The 18,336-nt window shown below is 57.7% G+C and overlaps 1 protein-coding gene across 1 annotated transcript in view; it reads left to right on the top strand.

The window, feature by feature from the left end:
• The first annotated feature begins 1,508 nt into the window (after positions 1-1,508).
• Positions 1,509-18,336, top strand: part of CMIP (c-Maf inducing protein) — a 240,068-nt gene continuing 223,240 nt past the window's right edge. The window contains exon 1 of the mRNA XM_059046047.2: positions 1,509-2,098. Within this exon, the coding sequence (XP_058902030.1) occupies positions 1,802-2,098 (297 nt within the window). The 5' untranslated portion in view covers positions 1,509-1,801. The remainder of the gene's footprint in view (positions 2,099-18,336) is intronic.

An 18,336-nucleotide genomic window follows, 5' to 3' on the forward strand; every position in this document is an offset into this window, starting at 1 on the left:
CTGGCCCCAGCCCTGGCCAGGCTCAGGTGAGACCGTTTTGGGGAGCCCTCATCTTGTCTGTTCTTGTGAGAGAGGGGGAGGGGCTAGGCCCCACCGTAGGGCTGCTGTGGACAAACTCCGTAGCTCGTGATGCAATTCAATGCATGCTCACACACTTGTGTGTTCACTACAGAGACACCTTCACTTAACAGAAGAGGCACAGATCTGGGGGTTTTAATGGTATTAACTGCAGAAGTGCGTGGATGTGAGAAAGCCCCACCCCAGAGCAGAGCACTTGCTGCGTGGCTTTAGGTGCCACTCCTGATGGCAGAAAGGGAACGCTGTTTTGTTGCACAGCTGGCGTTACCGAGTGACACCACAGCTCATTCCCCAAAGGGGCTTCCAATATGATTCTCTCACAGCCCTGCGCAGGACCTGGGGATGCAGAGATGAATGACCCGGTCCTGGCCTGAGGGGAGAGTTAAAGAAGCTGGAGCTGCTGGGGTGCAGGCAGAGGAGGGGGGCGCCGGTAACGCTGGGGAGGGATTTTGTTGTCTAGGTTCCTATTAGGAACTGATCAGACTCCAGGGGCAGAAGGAAGGGGCGGGGCTGGGGAGCCTGTCCCCTCCTCCACGGAGGCTTGAGGACCCCAAGGGCCACGGCGGGCAGACATCTGTGAATGACTAGGAGGCCTGCAGAGTCCTGCAGGCTGAGACAGGGCAGTGTGGCTCATTCCCCGGATAACTGACGGGACATGTTCAATTCGAGGAAATTATCTCTGTCTTGTGGCGCCATCTGGCCAGCCAGGTGGACCGCCAGAGCTGGGGTTCCGGAGGTGTCACAGGTCCTGCCTGCGGTCCTGTCCCCACACCTTCGGCCCGGCCCAGCCCGGCCCCGGTCCCTCAGGTTTGCACCTGGCCACACCTCCGTCATCCTCGTGGACAGGTTTCGGGGCGCTGACATTTCGGATCCCGGCTGGCCGCGGGGGTAAGGGTGGGCTGCGGGGGCCGCGGCGGGTTCTCATATCCGTCGGGCCGGCGGGCCGCGCGGCTCAGCACCGGCCTGGGCACCGGCGGGGGCGCGGCTCGCCGTGACGTCACGCGCCCCGCCCCCGCGGCCCCCGCCCACTCCCCAGGTTCCGGGCGGGGCGGGCCCGGGCCTGCCAGGGCTCGCCCGCCCCTGCCCCCTCCCCGGGGGCCGCCCCCTCCCGTCGAGCCGCGCCTCGGCCCCTCGCGTCCCCGCCCGGCGGCGGACTCCGCCTGCGAGAGGCCGAAGCCGCGGCGGCCGCCGCCGTTGCCGCCATTGACGTCAGAGGGGCGGGCACATGACCCCGCGGGGACCAATCGCGCGGGCGCCGAGCGGCTTCTGCAATCTCTCAACTGAGCCGGCCCCCGCGGCCCCCGCCGCACACTCGCCCGCGGACGGCCGCCCAGACACACGTACTGTACACACGAGCGGGCGGCGGGGCCGAGACACGCCCGCCCGCGCGGCCCCCGCTCGCCGCCGCCGCCGCCGGGCCCCCGGCCCCCCCCGCCGGCGCTGCCCCGTTTCCCCGCCCGCCCGCCCCTCCGCCGAGCCGGTCCGGCCGCCGCGAGCATGCATCCGACGAGCTAGGAGGAAGCCGGAGCCCCTCAGGAAGGACCGAGCGCCGGCCGGCCGCCTGCCCGCCCGGGCCCCTCCCCTGCGGGGCGCCCCCAGCCCCACACCCCCCCACCTTCCTGGGGGGTGGGGGGGTGCGGGACGCCGACCGGGGGCCCCGCCGCCCGGGCAGCCGGGACAGCCCCTCTCCCCGCCCCCGGCCCCTTCCCTGGCCCGGCCGGCCATGGATCTGACCAGCACCTCGGGCGGCGGCGATTCCCGGCAGATTGAGGAGACCAAGCCGCTGCTGGGGGGTGACGTGCCGGCCCCCGAGGGCACGAAGATGGGCGCCGTGCCCTGCCGCCGGGCCCTTCTGCTGTGCAACGGGATGAGGTACAAACTGCTGCAGGAGGGCGACATCCAGGTCTGTGTCATCCGGCACCCGCGGACCTTTCTCAGCAAGATCCTCACCTCGAAATTCCTGAGGCGCTGGGAGCCGCACCACCTAACGCTGGCCGACAACAGCCTGGCGTCCGCCACGGTGAGTCGCTCTGCGCGGCGGCGCGCTTGCACCCCCGCGCCTCCCCTCGGGGCCCGGGAGGCGCCCCCTCCCACCGGCTGGCCCCTGCCTGCCGCTGCACCTGGAGCCCGGGGCCTGCAGGGCGCCGGGGGCCGGGAAGAAACGGGCGCCCCCCTCCTGGCCCGGGCTCCGGACTGGATTGTGGAATCCGAAGCTCTGCCCTGCCGGCGGGCTCGGGGAGACCCTTAGAATTATGGAGAGGATCTGGCCCACCCCGGACTGAGCATTTGTGTACCTCCGGGCCCAGCGCTGGTGTTAATTACGGATGGGACCTTGGGATAGAACCCCGAGGCCGGGCCCTGATGGTGGTGGGGTTCCCTTTCGGAAAGCACATCTGGATCTGCGGCGGATGGGAAAACAAAACAACCAGAAAAAAAAAAGAGAAAGAAACCCAACAGCCTCAAAACCCCCAAACCCCCAAAATTTCCAGAAGCCAGTTCCTTTCTTTGCTCTCTACCCGTCTTTTTCCTGCCCGGGCTGGCAGGCAAAACTGGGTGCTTCCCTTTCTGAAAAAATTTCACTGGCACACTGGGAGGGTGGAAGTGGAGGGGGAGGGGGAGGGAGAGGGGGGGAAGGGGTCCTGGGCTATCTCCTCCCCACGGGGGCAGTCAAGTTCTAGTGCAGAAGCTGGCCTGTGGGGTTCTGGTCTTGCATTGTCTATGCAGTATTGTATACGTGTGTTTTGTTGCTGTAGGTTTTATTATGTTATTGTTACGGTTTTAAAATACATGGCTGGGACTGGGTCGCCCTCATGAGAGCGAGAGAAGTCATCGATCTGTTTCTGAAATCAAATCTGCAAGGTGGAGAGGGAGGGCTGTGGTGGGGTCGCAGATGGGGAGGGTGGCGGGCAGGAGCCGGAACAGGATGCTTTGTGTTTTGAAACAAGGACAGTTTAGAGCACCAGCTCTGCTTGGGCCTGAGCCTTGCTGTGAGGGGGTCCCGTCCTCTATGGAGAGGTGGCAGGTCTTCCCCAGTATGCACGCTCCCCTCTGGGGCAACCGTGATCCGGTTTACTAAGCACGGTGGTCGGGGCGGGGGCGCTGAATCTAACGCCTGCCCACACCTGTGCCAAGAAAACCCAGCCAGGAAACAGGGTGTCGCTTACATAGCATGTCACAAACGTGTAGCATGTGCAGACATTTCCCCGGCATCCATGTTCCCTTGGCAGTGTGTCACAGGCTGTGACACATGCTCCAGGGAATGGGGAGGGGGAAAAGTTAGCAGAAGAAACCATACTCCTTGAAACAGCTCCCCCCCGCCCCCCCCCCCAGGGCACTGAAGCACACGAGGACTTTTATTCTGAATTTTGGGTCCAACGTACTCAGAACACCTATTTTTTCTTTCCTGTGGGCACATTGGTGCAATCTGCAAAGGCTGCTTTCTCGGGGAGGATCCCTGCTTGCCGAGAAGCGGTCCAGTCCCAGTCTCAGCCTCGTGCACGTTCTCAAACCTGTCCCGAGCCACAGGCCTTGGCGTCTGGCTTTTCATTTGATGGAGGGAGAGCCTCAGAAAATTCGCCAGCGCGCAGTGTTTCAGATTCAGGGAGGAACGGGTGTCCTCAGTAGTTCCCTGCCTGGGATCAGCAGCCTCCAAACCTGGCTTCCGAATTTTCCCCCGGCCGGGGCTGGGGGAGCTTTATTTTTCTTTCTGTCACCCCTTAAAGTGAAGGGGAGTTCGGGGGGAGAAGATGGCTGGGAGGCACAGTGACCCTCCGTGGGAAGGACAGGCCGAGCTCTGTGCTCCCCGGGGAGAAGCCGGGAGCTGTGCTGCGCTGCCCACGGCTGGGGGAAGCCAGCTTTGGAGGCTGAAGGTGCCCCTCCCCCTCCCCCAGTTTACCTCTGATTGCTCAAGAGGTGTCTGTTGGAGAGAGAGAGTGGGGAGGAAGGGAGCCTGAAGTCATGCGCTGGCTTCTCCAGCAGCCAGGGGCCCCGGCACCACCTTCCCCAGCCGTGGTGGGTGGCACCTTCGTCTGCTTGGGCCTCTCTGGAGAGGAGCCGTGATTTTCTGGACTGGGGGCCGAGGGCCATCCGTGGCACAAGATTTGTCTCAGCAGAGCCTTGCTGTGGCGTTGGGAAGCGAGGAGGGAGGAACTATGAGCGAGTGTCCAATGGGCTGTCCCCTTTCTCCGCCTGTCGGCGAGCCCCTCAGGCAGGGCAGGGAGTGTCCTTACATGTGGCCTTGGTGGGCTCCGGTGGGGTGCACGGCCCTCCCTGCCAGGGCCTGTGAGCGTGGAGCGGGGACTGCTGAGGCCGTGGCCTCCAGGGCAGGGGTGTGCATGGCACCACCACTGGGACCTTGTCCCGTCCTGAGACACCTGGTTGTCGGTGTGTCCAGAGCCCCCCGGGAAGCAAAGCAGGCCCCTGAGGGGTTTCCCTGAGGCCCTGGCATTATGTAATCTGTCTGCATTTTATAGTGCTGCCCAAGCACTCAATTGAGAAATGTGAGTCCAAATGAAACAAAGGTGAATTTGAGTGCAGTTCACTACAACGGAAAGCTCCATGTGGCCCGGCCTCGAGCTGCCGGCTGGATCAGGTGTTTTGTATTGGTCATAGGCTTCCATAAAGTGTACGTCATCCTTTTGTTAAGCCCTCTACACAGCCCACCTCAGAACGTCTGGTAATGATCTGGTTAACTGCGTGGGCTTCAGGCACAAGACTCAGAGTGATTGATCTGGATTCAAACCCATAAACAAACCAAATATACCCTTTGCCCAAACCGTCTTCAGGGTCTGTCTGCATTGATCCAGTCAGTTGGTAGTCAGAGCTACAGGCCAGGCTTCCAGGACCACAGCTGCATCAGGCCTGGGTGGAGGCGTCCGGGGGCGCTCAGTCCCACCTGGCAGGCAGCTCCAGCTGGGTACACCCCCAGGCGGACAGACCTCTCTCCATTCCCTGCCTGGGAGATGGGCTCAGCCTGGGGCCCCGGGGGGCCAGCGGCCTCACTCCCTGGCCTGGCTGTAAACTTTGCCTTCTCTGGGGTCAGGTTGGAGCTTGCCCCTGCGCCTATCTGCTCGGCCGGTTACTGATTAAATCCTTGCAGAGTCAACAGTGCCTGACATGGCCGGTGACAGCACCGGGCCTGTGCTGGAGACTTTGGATCCAGAAGACTCATAAACAAAGGAAGAAACACAAAGGCGCCAGTGACCCGGCTGCCGTGAGAGGGGACTGGGAGGCGTCCGCCCCTCCCTGGGGTACACAGGGCCGCACCTCGCCAGCGGAAGGGCGCATCTGCCCAGGCTGTGGCCTGGACGCCGCCGTTCCTCATTCTCCTTTCGCGTCCAGACTTCCCAGTCCCTGGGCCTCCCTGTGCTTTTCGTGGTTGCCAACCATGGTGTCGGCTGTAGCCAAGAAGGTTTGGGTCTGTGGGTCCAGAATCCATTTTGCCGTTCTCGTGTCTGGGCTGAATTTGATCACCTGCTAGGCATGTTAGTCCTCTGGAAGAGGGCTTTGTCCGTGTGCTTTGTCTCCTCTGCACCAAAGAAGTACGAATCAGCTGCTTACCTTTTATTTTACCTTATTTTTTTTAACATGTAGCACGTGGCATCTCAGAATGGGGAGGGTCCAGTCGGATCAAACAGGGGCGAGAGCACAGGCACAGTAGCCTTGACTCGTTTTTAAAATGTTCACTCCTCTGCTGCTTCAATTGAAATGTCTCTGGGCTTTCTGTTGTGGACGGGAAAAGAGGAGTCACCTCAGTTCTCGTCGGTTTCTTTAGTCCGGTGTTTTCTTGGGGGCGGCAACCTTCTGAACTTGGACTTATGCTTATGAAGCACCTACTGGGTGTCAGAGTGCTGCATTCACCCCGATGGCGGTTTCCCCTTGGGAATTAAAATCTTTGTCCTCCCGAGTAGTCAGAAGTCCCGTGGGAACTCGCCTGTGTGCACACGTCCACGTGTGTTCATTTCTACGCGTCGTCACTTACACCTCCTTTGTGCCTGTCCTCCCCACCTTTGATTTATGTGATTTTTTTTTTTTGTGGCATAAATAAACACAAAGAATTTTTTTTTCTTTCAGTGCCATTTGTCATAAGATTTTGGAGTATATTGAATTTGTTTCCCAGGTTACTTGTCTGATTGGAGGTGGTGGAAGGGAGGGGCTGAGAGAGGAGCAGAGGAAAACAATCTGAATTCTCTGTAAACAGCACACGTGGTCTGCCTTCCCCAGGCTGTAATAAATAAGTGCATTTTAAGGAGGGAGTAGTTTTGATGCCGCCATTCTCCTGGCGCAATCCGAGAGGGCTTTTCTAGCCGCTGGCAAAGTTGTACCAGCCCAGGTTGAAGGTGTCTCACTCGCTGCTCACGGCTGGGCTTTGCTGCCGAGCTGGCTGGGGCTCCGTGGCCCACAGGTGGCTGTGTATAGTGTTGCCCGCTCCTCTGTGCCAACCGGGGAGCCCGCTGACTCACCTGGCAGTGGGAGAGGGCATTTCTGGGGCACCACGTCCGGTGAGGCTTAGGGGGAGCCTGATGGCCGTGTCATCCTAAAAAACCGAAGCTCTCTGAGGGTGCCTCACTGCCGGCCTCAGTTTGGCCCACATGGATGGTATCCCGTCTGTGTTTTGGTGCAATGAACATCCGAGATGGTCAAGTTACGCCTCTGATTAAAGGATTAAGTGCGATTCAGCAAGGCAGCCTGATGGTTCACGGTGTCTCCACCGTGGGGCAACACGACGGGGTTTGCTGCCACTTGCACCGGGTCTGGACTCTGGGTTACAGCTCTCTGGCTGTGTGGCTTTTGGAACGTGGCTTTCCCTTGCCGGGGCTTGCTTCTCCTCCTAGAGGGTCGGATAATCCTACCTCATTTACAGGGTTGCTGAAAGGATTGGGGATCGCTCGGCTTAGCACCTAGCAGGACAGCTTAGCACCTAGCAGGACGGCCGGCGCACACAGTAGGGGTATGACAAGAGGCCTGTATTCCACTTTGTGTTTTCCTAATTACCCCGAGAGTGCTTCAAGAAATTCTGCCCAAAGGCAAGGGATTATTGCTACTTAACAACGGGCAGTCTCTAGAGGAAAGTCTCCTGAGATGAGCGGTGCATTTGGGAAAGTTAGGGCTCTTCAGTGGATCTGGTATGTATGAAAGCAATGAAATTGTTGAAAGCAGTTTAAGAAAAATTTCTCAGGGGGCACAGTCTAGTTTCCTTTAAAAAAATACAGAACTCTTTTTTTTGGAAAATTGAAACAATAACGTGCACATCAAATAAATTCAGATGGTACAACAAGGCATAGAAGGGAAAATGAAGCTTCCCTCTTATTCCGCGGGCCCATGGCCCCTAGCGCTCCTCCTCGCAGGCCAGCCCGGCATCCGCGCTGAGCATTCTGGGCGTTTGCACCCAGTTCTGTGCCGTTGTTGTTCATCGGACGGTGTGTTCTGGCAGTCGTTCTAGATCTGTGCCTACACGGCTGCCCTTCCCTGCCGCATGGCCCCGTAATCATGTGGGTGGACCATCCCCTCTCACTGGACGTTTAGCTTAGCTCCAGGCTTCTGCATTTCCACTTTGATTGAGTGGAGTTGTTTGTGTTTTGATAATTTGCATGGTGTTTTGCCTACTTCTTTGGTGAGTGTTAAAATATTTAGCCCCACAGTGCTTTGCAAGGGTGAGCTGACCCTCCCTCAGAGGGGGGAAGGACAGTGCTGCCTGGGGTCACTGCGGTCTGGAGTCATGCTTGGGTCTGGCTCACTGTCACTGGCTAGGGAGCCTCCTGAGGGTCTGGCCCCCCAGCCCCACCAGGAACGGGTTGGGGGCTCCGGCCAGTCCCGCTGACCTCTGCCGCAAGGACAAGGGTCTGCATGGCCAGGAGGGCTGTTTCCTGCTGCACCTGAGAGCATCGTTTTTGTCCCCAGGCTTCCTGCTTCCCCAGGATGGAAGCCAGGCCACCTGGCCCCATTGTAGAGAAAAGGAGGAAGTGACAGCGTCTCTTCCCTGCTCCTGGCTCTGGTGACAAGGCACCCAGTGCCTTCAGCGGGCCACCGAGGGAGGCTGTGTGACGTTGAAAGGAAGCTCTCGGCTGATACCAGCAGAGCCCTACAAAGGGTGATGAGACGTGTGTGTGTGTGTGTGTGTGTGTGTGTGTGTGTGTGTGTATGGGGGAGGTGTTCATGTCTGTTGAGGCGAAGGGGACCACAGAGAACATAGATTTGGTGCTGAAATTGATTGTTGTGCTGAAACTGAATGTCCAGTAGCCATTTCTTTACACCTGCCACGTACCCGTGTCTGGGGTGTCCGGAAGGTGGATGGAGGAGAACAGCCAGTCGCAGCAGAGGGGTCAGACAGGCAAGCTTGACTCCTGCCCTTGCAGCGTCCTAGCTGGTGGGTGACCTTGGGCAGGTCACCTAACCTCACTCCTTATCTGTGACATTCACATTCTGGGGACTTCCTTTTAGCATGATGTCAGGATTAGGTGGAGTAAGGCATGGCAGTTCATTCAGCAGATAAATATCACTGTAGGCACTTTGAGGAAAACCAGTCCCTGCCCTCCTGGACTGGGGTAGGTGACAGACAATAAACCACTGAATAAGTAATTATAAAATCTGTCTGGCTCTGGAGGAAACAAAGCAGTGGTGGGTGGGGTGTGCGGGGCTTGAGGACCAGGAGCCTTGCTGCTCTGCACACGGCGTTCAGGGAAGGAGATGGTATCTAGTGGGGGAGCATTCTTGGCAGAGAGGATGGCAAGTGCAAAGGCCCTGAGGCTGGACCGGACTTGGAGATCACCCAGTGAAGTGCCCGGATCTTAGTAAATGCTCTACAGTTGTCATCACCCCTGCCTTCCAGGAGCTGTTACCATCTATTAAAAAATAGTTATGAGCACCCAGAATGTGCTAGGTGCTGGGCATATAGGCAGCTCCCTGCCCCATGGAGCTTCCTTAGTTTCTAGCACTTCTGGGGTGTGTGCATTTTATTTAACCCGCTCCCTTCCATAGCGAAGAACAGCAGTGCTTTAAGAGACTCTTAAATTACCAAAACCAGCTCCCTTTGTCCTCCGTACTGTGTTACTAAGGTTCTAGGACCTAGAACACCCTAATCATTGAATTCGCCCCAGGCTTTTTTCTGATGGGGAAGCGCCGTGTTGCCCAAAGACCCTTCCACATGACTCAGCGGCCGGGCTCTGCACCCCTAGCACCTTCACTGCCTTCCTTTGTCATGGGTTCTCCTGCTTTCTAGCTGGTATCAGATCGGGAGAGTGTATAAACAGATTAGGCTGAGTAAACTCACTTTGGAGGGAAGCAGAAGAGCCGGATTCTCCAGTTCCCGGCTGGGTGGGCAGGACTCCGCAGGGCGGGGCAGCGGAGGCTTCCCTGGGGCTGGGGTCATTGGGAGAGAGCAGATAGCACTGGAACGTTTCCTGGTGTCCCGGGCCAGTCCCAAGCTCTTCGAGGCCCAGAGAAGCTGCAAATAGGCACACACAGCCTGGGAAAGCCCAGACTGCCTCCTGTGCAGCCCAGGTGAACGTGCGTCACCGCGCCGGGTCAGGGAGGGCTGACTGCTGCAAGAGCCAGCCCCCAAACCTGCGGGCTTCACGCAGCACGGGTTACGTCTGCCTCGTGTCCCGGTCCAGTGGGGTTTCTGCCCCTTCAGGGCCTCGTGGAGCCGGGGCTGGGGAGAAGGAGCGAGAGCGCCAGGCGGAAGTTCGGTGTGTGGGTCTGGCCACTCCCTTGGCCACAGCGCAGTCACGTGGCCGCCCCCGAGAGCAGGCGAGGCTAGGGAGCAGGGTTAGCTGTGCCCAGGAGACGGGAGACCGAGGAGTGACGGCGACACCCGCCCCAGGGCCGCTGGGACCCTGCAGTGGTCTGGAGGTCTCCAGGGTGCCAGCAGCAGAGCTGCTTCCCTGGAAAGGAAATGCAGATGGCGTGGTCTCTCCTGGCTCCTGGGTTTGAGCTTGGTGGCAGGTCAGGAAAGCTTGCAGTCTGCTCTCTGGTGGGGAATAAAACATCTTCGTGAACCTGTTGCAAGGGACAGAGCAATGCGCTCGTGGTTACAGCGACACTTACTGTCCCCCTGCTGAGTACCAGGCACTGTGCTCTTTTAATTCTCCAAACAATCCTACGGGGCAGCTCTTGCTCTTCCCATTTTAGAGATGCTGCAGCGGAGACTCAGACAAGAAGAACTGGGAAGGAGTGGAGTTGAGAGGCAAAGGCAGGTGTGCTGCCATGCCTGGGTGTGTGTGTCGGTGAATATATGTGCATCTGTTGGATGTACGTGAAATGATTTCAGCCTCTTGCAGAAACGTCTTAATGGGGAAATCAGTGGGCTTATCAGTTTAGTGTTTGCCGATGTTTGGCAGACATCCCTTTGTGAATTTGTCAAGTGAGTTCAGGGAACTGGCGTTGGAAAGTGAATGCCAAGTGTTTGTAAAGGGTAAGCGCCAGGTACCGAGTTTGTGAATCGAGTACCAGATGCTGTGTGCGCAAAGGGAGTTTCCCAGGTACTGCACCTGTGGAGTGAGTATCTCCAGGCACTGGGCCGACAAGGTGAGTGTTCCCTGGTGCTACGCTTACAAAGTCAGACGACCCTTTGTTCCCCAAAGGCTCACAGTTAAATTGGGGGACGCTTCAAATTAGGGTAAACCATAGGAGCACACATCCTCAGAGAGATTTGTGCCTCGTCCTGCTGTTTGGAGGGGCCAGCTGGTTTCAGGAAGGACTTCGTAGGAGAGATGCATCTGGCCGGACAGAGGTCGGGTTGGGAACTGGCAGAGAAGGGGCTGGGGACCAGGGGCGGGAATGGGCAGAGGGGCCGCAGCAGCGGCTGGCGCCGTGGGAGCAGCTAGGGAGAAAGATGGAGGCAGGGTCACTTCCCAGAGGGGCCCTCGAGGTCAGTGTGGGATTCCCGTGCGAGCCGGGAGGGCCCTGATCATGGCGCAGAGGGACGGGGAGCCCGGGATGCCCCTGACTGGAAGCTTCAGGAGTGCAGGGACGTGAGCCACCAGGCCAGGCGTTAGTCACAGCAGTGACCCCTGCAGCAGTGGTCCCGTGGCCACTCACGAGAGTTTGTTTGCTAGGAGCTGGGCTGGGAGGTCACATCATCGGTGGCCTCCATGACAGCCCGACAAGTTCCCGTCGCTCCCTCCCTTTTACAGATAGGGACCGTGAGGCAGCGCCTCTCAGCAGACGCTCTTTGGCCCGATGAGCGGACGAATGAGTGAAGGAGGGAACGAATGAGCTGCCGCACGGGTTCAGTTGGGCGGCCCCTCCTGTTGGAAGCGGAGAGGGAGGAGCCACGTCCAGACCTCCACCCTCTGCGTCCCTGGAACCCGGCGTGTTTCTTTCACCTGCAGTGAAGGACAGTGCGTGCAGTGGGCCCTCGAGTTGCCCTGCAGAGCTGGCCTCGGGGTGGACACAGGCCCGCGGTTCCTGGCCCACTGCCGGGCCCGTGAGGCCGCTGCCACCGGAGGCCTCTGGTGCTTTCCGGATCTCGGGCCTGAGACCTCCGCTCCGAGCTCCGGCTCCCAGGGCTCCCCTTCTGGAAGCTTCCTTCCTGGAGGCCAGGTGGGAAGGCCCCGCCCAGCCGTGGGGCTTGGGAAGGTGGCACTGTCGGGCCGAGGCAGGGCAGCTGTGGTGCCCTGCTGGTGCCCTAAGTGGGCTCTGGGGCATTGTGGGAGCAGGGCTGCCCCGTTGGAAAGAGAACAGTGACTCTGCCGTCCGCTTGTTGCTCCTGTTGGGTCGTGTTTCACAGCCCTGTGGCCGACACTTGCCTTGACGGTGGGAAGGTGAAAGAGCTTGACCGGTCCCAGCAGTCTGGTGGCTACTGGGCTTCGGGGTCCAAGCGGGGTCAGCCTGCATGGTCACACAGACCAGGACGGGGTGGAGGTGACTGTGGGGCAGTAGCGATCATTTCCCGCCGAGCCCCTTGGGTGTATCTGTGCATTGAACTCAGCCCCCCCCCCCCCCAGCCAGGCTCCTGTTTACACTTGGGGAAACTAAGGCCCTGTGAGTTTCAGGTTACATCACTGCAACCCAGGCGACCTGACTCGGGAACCAGAGGCCTCCTGCACAGAGCACGGCCCCTCCTTGCTGGCTTCACGCACCAGGGACCTGGGACCGGGACCTGGGCAGGGAGGAGGAGTCGCCAGCAAAGCAGTGAGAGCTACAGCTAGCGCTCGCACAGCGTCTGCTATTCTGAGCCTTCACGCAGATGAGCACTTCTTTTATTGCAATATAGTTGACTTAACAATATTCTATTAGTGTCAGGTACACAGCATAGTGATCAGTATTTTTACAGTTTACACTCCCTTAAAAGTTATGATAAAATAATGCCTCTAATTCCCTGTGCTGAACAATATATCCTTGTTGCTTATCTGTTTTATACAGAGTAGTTTGTATCTCTTAATCCCATACTCCTGTCTTGCCCCCACCCCCCACTGGTAACCACTAGTTTGTTTTCTGTGTCTGTGAGTCTATTTCTGTTTTGCCATATACATTCGTGTTATTTTCCAGATTCCACACAAAAGAGACATCTACAGTATTTATATTTCTCTGATTTATGTCTGTTCACGTTCCTGCAAATGCCAGAATTTCATTCTTTTTTAATGGCTGAGTAGTATTCCATTGTATATGTATACCACATCTTCTTTATCCATTCGTCTGTTGATGGACATTTGGGTTGCTTCCATATCTTGACTATTGTAAATAAAGCTGCTGTGAGCATTGGGGTGCGTGTATCTTTTCAAATTAGTGTTTTCTTTTTCTCCGGATACGTACCCAGGGGTGAAACTGCTGGGTCATACGTAGATGAGCTTGTTTAAACCTCCCGATGCACCTGTGAGGTATTGCTGTCATGGTTCCTGTTTTACAGTTGATCAGACTGGGGCCCAGAGAGATGAGGTCGCTACTCACCCAGCTAGTAGTGGTGGAGCTGGGATTTGCACCCAGGCCATCTGGCTCCAGAGAATAACTGCGTGTGGCTGTGGGCCCAGCTCAGGAGCAGAGGCTCAGGAAGACCCAGGGTGGCCAGGGCTGGCTCCCTGCCGAGCAGGGGGGCTGTGCAGAAGGCGGGAGGGTGGGGACAGGGTCGAGTGTCTCAGCCTGGGTGGTTCGGCCATCTTCCTGCAGACGCGTCTCTGGGAGAGCCGTGGTGGAGGTTTGCTTCTCACCTGCCCCTGCTTGGTGCTGGGATCGTGAACTCAACCTCTCGGAGCCTGTTTCCTCGCCTGAGATGGCCTGTCCCTGAGAGCCAGCTGTGATGGCTTGGTGCAGGCGAGCACGGGGTCTGGAGCCCATCTCAGAGCGTGGCTGGGCTCCCCCCCGCCCCGCGGGGCTCTGGCTCGGCCCCTCTCCCCTCGGCCGTGGGGAGTGCCGCTGGCCCCCGGAGCCTTCCCTGACCCCCAGTTGGAGTGGGGGCTTGCTCCCTGCGACCTGGCACTTCCCCAGCTGGGTGGCGATTGCCTCTTTGCCCGTCTGTCTTCTCTACCAGCTATTCGCCTCCGTACTTGTAAAATAAAACAAAAATAATCACCCAGGGATGATGATGATCTTAAAAAATAAAGAAGGAAAAGATTCTCCCATAATCCCACCACCCAGAAATCACCCAGATGCACACTCTGGGGTAGAGCCATCTCTGCTTTCTTCCTGGACGAGTACGTGTGACCCACGTGATCGTGTGCGCAGCGAGTCGGGCGAGGTCTTACTCATAAGCGCTAAGCCATTTTCGTTCATGGTCTCAGAGCGTGTCCCCTTTGGCCCTGTTGATCTTGGGCCCCAGACCTTACTTGGTGGTGGGGCCGTCCTGGGCTTCGGGGATGTTGAGCAGCGTCCCCGGCCTCGGCCCCCCAGACGCCAGTACTCCGCCCCCCACAGCTGTAACAGCCGGTGCCCTGGGGGGCGCATCACCGGGCGAGAACCCCTGCGGTGACTTGGCTGATGCTTCCCTGAGCGGCCCCGTTTGGTGAGCAGCCCCGGCTGCGGGCCGGCCCGGGGGAGAGCTGGGAGCCCGTGCTCCTGTCTGCGGTCACCTTGCCTCTTCGGAACCTGGTGCAGAGGTGGGAACCAAGAACTGCGTGGGGGGAGCCCAGATCCCTCTGCGCGGCGCGGGCCGAGAGCCGGCAGGGACCCCGGGAGGAAATCCTGCTGGCCCGGCATTAGCGAGCTTCCCACACCTTTGATCCCTCCTGTCGGCTCCCCTGCTGTCCTGATGACTCAGGACTTCAGAGATCTGGGTTGTTGGAAGGCGAATTGCTTCATGCCAATAAAAAAGAAGAAAGAGAGGAAATTAGCATTAGGAAGTTTTGGTGTGAGGAAAACGACTTTGAAACCCGCTTCTCGAATCCTGTTTTGAGTGTTTTTGGGGGGATGGGTGCAGCGAGGAAAGGGGGTGGGCCGTGGTGGGCGACCTGGCTACGTGGCTCTGGCTCTTCGCTAAAGGCCTTCCTCTGCTTGAGTCAAGCCCCACCCAAGGCTGTGCTTTGGGCCCCTCTGCTTTTTGGAGCTAAGTGAACCCTACCACCAGGAAAGATACAAAGAGGAAGCTTCTGGAGTATGTGTGGGTCCTGCCCGCAGGCGCAGTGAAGGTGCGAGGGTCCCGGGCCAGAGACTGTCGCAGAGGGCAGCGGTCTGGGGTTCTTCTAATGCCCCAGTGGTCAGCAGGGCGCCTCTGGGCCGGGACAGCCGAGTCCCGGTGGATCTCAGCCCCTGCTCGGCCCGGCTGGCCAGTCTCGTGTCGGGCAGACCCTCCTTGGCATTCACCGCGGCCTTGCTTGAAGGGCTGTGTGCTGCGGGTTGGGGGGCTGCAAACACTCTACCCTCACTTTGAAACCCAAGGTGGAGGTAGAGGCGCCAAGGGCCCTGCCTTTTCAGGTCAGTCCTTCCCTGATGGGTGATGGGGGGCAAAGTGGTTTCGAGCTCTGGCCAGAGTTTGTGGATTCAGACACTTCACATCAGACCATGTAAGCAGTGGTGTGATACCGCTCTCAGCTGTCTCATCTGTAAGCTGGGGATAATCGTGGCCGCCCCCCGGGGTTATCCGAATAATAAAGGAGATGAGGCGCACATGGAAAGTGCTTAGTGGTGTCCGGCGCCGAGCCAGTACTCAGTCAACGCTCCTGCATTTTGACCCCCAGCTCAGTCCTGGCTGCTGGTCTGCCCTCTGCGTTCCCGCTTCTGCTCGACTGTGAACTCGTCGAAGGCAGGTGCCTCGTCCGGCAATACCCGATGTCAGTACAGGCTCCTGGCTGAATACGGCTGCTTGATGTACAGAGGTCCCGGGCGTCGCAGGGACAGAAAAGGGCCTCCCGTTTTGCTGGAAGCCCCGGCCCTGTCTGGCGACCTCGGAGCTGGTGGGAGAACCTCCAGGGCGTGCCTGTGACCTTGGGCGCCGGGACCTGGAATGGACCCCAGTCCTGGACTCAACCCCAGTCACCGTGGCCCCGACTTGGGCAAGATAGAAACCGGCAGTTCGGAGGATTAAGACATTATTGGTGGTTTTCACCTCAGCTTTCAGCAGCAGCGCTTGGGAAATAAGATTTTGATCTTGGAAAATATGATTTGAAAACGGAATTGAAAGTCGCTTTTATGTTCTCAACGATATTGCCCCTGACACACGCACCGGGCCTTGAATGGTGGTGTCTGGTCCGAGCCTGCCGGTAGGGAGCGCGCTCACAGCCCTTCCGTGAGGCGCGTCTGTGTATGTATCATACCCCTACCCACGCCCCTCGGCTTTCCACCTTGGAGCCCCCCACGTGGGTCTGCGGTGACAGAGCGCCCCGTTTAGACAGAGCCCGGGAAGGCCCTCTTCTTCTGAGGGAGCTCTCTGTGCCGTCTAAGCCTTGCTCACGGCGTTGGCGGTGACCCTGCTGACCCTGCCGCCAGGGGAGGGGGCTTCTTCCTTGGACCCCTGCTGAGAACTAAGCCCGTTGATGGGGGGCTTCCCGGAGCTAGAATCTGGTTGTTCCATCCAGTGTTCCCACCCCAAAGCAGGAGGAGGCTCCTCTCCCTGCTGGACGAAGATTGGGAGCTCTGAGTCCCCACCAGGCCCCCTAGGGAGCCTTCTGAGAGGTGGGGCCCGGCCCCCTGGCCATCCCAGGATTAACACCCTGTTCTTGTCTACCCTTCCCTGCGCCCGGGACCTGGCTGTGCGGCCTTCATCCACGGGCTTCTGTGCCCTCCGGCCTCCAGGTGGGCTTGGCTCGTAAGTGGAGACCCTGAAGGGAGATGGAGGCCCTTGGCTTCTTCCTTCAGGGTTGCCGTGGGCAGGCAGCGTCCCTTGGCCACAGCCCCTGTCCTGTCACCCCCCCACCCCCACCCCCCCAATTCCGGGCTTCAGTAGCTCCCCCTTTTCCTTGTCCCTTCAGGCCTCGGGGTACGAACACATAGGGTAGGAATGAGGTGACCGAGTCCTGGCTTTCCCGGGACTGTCCCAGGTGTTTACACTCACGTCGTGTGTCCCGGGAAACCCCTCAGTCCCAAGCAGATCAGGACATTTGGTCACCCTAGGAGAAAACCACCTCTTGTGTTTTCCCTGTGTTCTGCCCACACCTTGGTATGTTGTCCTTTTGTTACAATTTCGTCAAATGGCACTGTTTTGTGTCTGCCATCTGTTTCTTCCCAGGGCCCCGGCTGATACACCAGGAGCTTCAGGAGGATGGAGTTGCTTTCAGAGCCTCTTCCCGTTTAGAGTTCGTAGTGACCAAATGGGCTGTAATGCTAAACATGGGGAGGGAGAAATTAATCTCTTGCACTTATACTTTGTTTCTGAAAATATGCCCCCTTCAGAGACAAACGGTGATGATGGTGATGGTGATAGCCGTGGCTCTTTGCCCACTTGCTATGGGCTTCTTGTTGTGTTAAGAACTTCGATGCACCGTTGTGTTTAATCATTATGACTATCCTCTGAGGATTGTCCAGGATGAGAAAACTGAGGCTTAGTGAGGTAAAGTAATTTGCCTAGAGCTCAGGATGGGTAGGAGGTCGGGCCAGGGTTATGAACCCCGGTGGCGCTCCCTGCGAGGTTTCTATGCTTACTGATGAGGTGTTTTACAACCCAGGCCAAGCCAGACAAACCCACAGTTTCGCTGCTTCTGGCTTGGACAGGGTGTCTTACTGGGTGTGCAGGCAGCAGATCTGATGCTTTCCACTTCCTCTCATGTGGCGAGGCTGTGTGCATGGAGCATGCAGGACTGGCTGGGCAGCCAGTTTGGGCCTTGCCGAATTTAGCCATGGCTGGTGTTGGAAAATGTTAGTCTGTTCTTTCCTTTTCCATACCCCCCCCCTTTAAAATTTTTAGAGTTAAAATCAGAGGCAGACAGACTTGGAAGAGAACCTACAGGTCATCTAGCTCTTGGATGGCGAATGTATGACACACGTGCAGCCATTGCTCATTGCCTAGCCCCTGGTAGACATTGCTAATCAACCCAGGCGTAATTGATCCTTCCCATTGAGCCTGGAGACAGCCACTACTAATCAACTGTCGTTGGCATGCACCATGTCTCCCACAGTATATGTTAGGAACCCAAGGCCCAGAGAAGTTAAATGACCCTCAAGGGAGCCACTGGGGTTGTGGAGCCTGCTGTTGAGAGATGACTTTGGGTTAAAAGTCCACCATCTAAACAGAGTGTGGTGTGGGGGAAGGACCTGGGATTTGCATAGCAGTGTGTGGATCTGGGTTTAAATCGCAGTTCTGCTTCTTACTGGTTGTAACTTCAGGCAAGTCAGATGGCTTCTTTGAGCCTTGTCTGTGAAACTAGAAATTGTAATCCCTACATCCCAGGGTTGTGAGGAATAAATGACATGGAATGTTAATTCAGCCTCCAGCAGGTACTGGTGGAGGGCGGGCCTAGTGTGTGCCAAGGACTGCTCTGGTCCCGGCCTGTGGTGGTGAGCCCTGTAGACAAGGCCCTGCCCTCAGTGGCTGTGCCTTAAAGATTCAAGTAATGCTGCATTTCTTCCTCTTTGCTTCTTGGAGACCTATGAAATTGTGGTGTTATTGTTATTTTTTAACAACACAGCCGCTTAAATTTGGCCTGTTTATGCATCACATGATTTGCTTTGGGAAGTGATGTATTTTTTCTTTCATTCCTCATCTTGTTTCCATCCTTGTATCTGGGCCGATTGGGACAGGGAGACCGAATGGATGTGACAGAAGGCTGGGTCTTAGACCGTTTAGAGGGACACACTCCTTTTGGAAGTTTGATGAAAGCCGTGGACCCTTCTGCAGGCAAAATGCTAAGATGACAGGCTTATAAAGTTTAGCATCTATAGTGTCGGCATTTTTAG

The sequence above is a fragment of the Kogia breviceps genome, chromosome 18 (genome assembly GCF_026419965.1).
Source record: "Kogia breviceps isolate mKogBre1 chromosome 18, mKogBre1 haplotype 1, whole genome shotgun sequence".
Classification (NCBI taxonomy): domain Eukaryota; kingdom Metazoa; phylum Chordata; class Mammalia; order Artiodactyla; family Physeteridae; genus Kogia; species Kogia breviceps.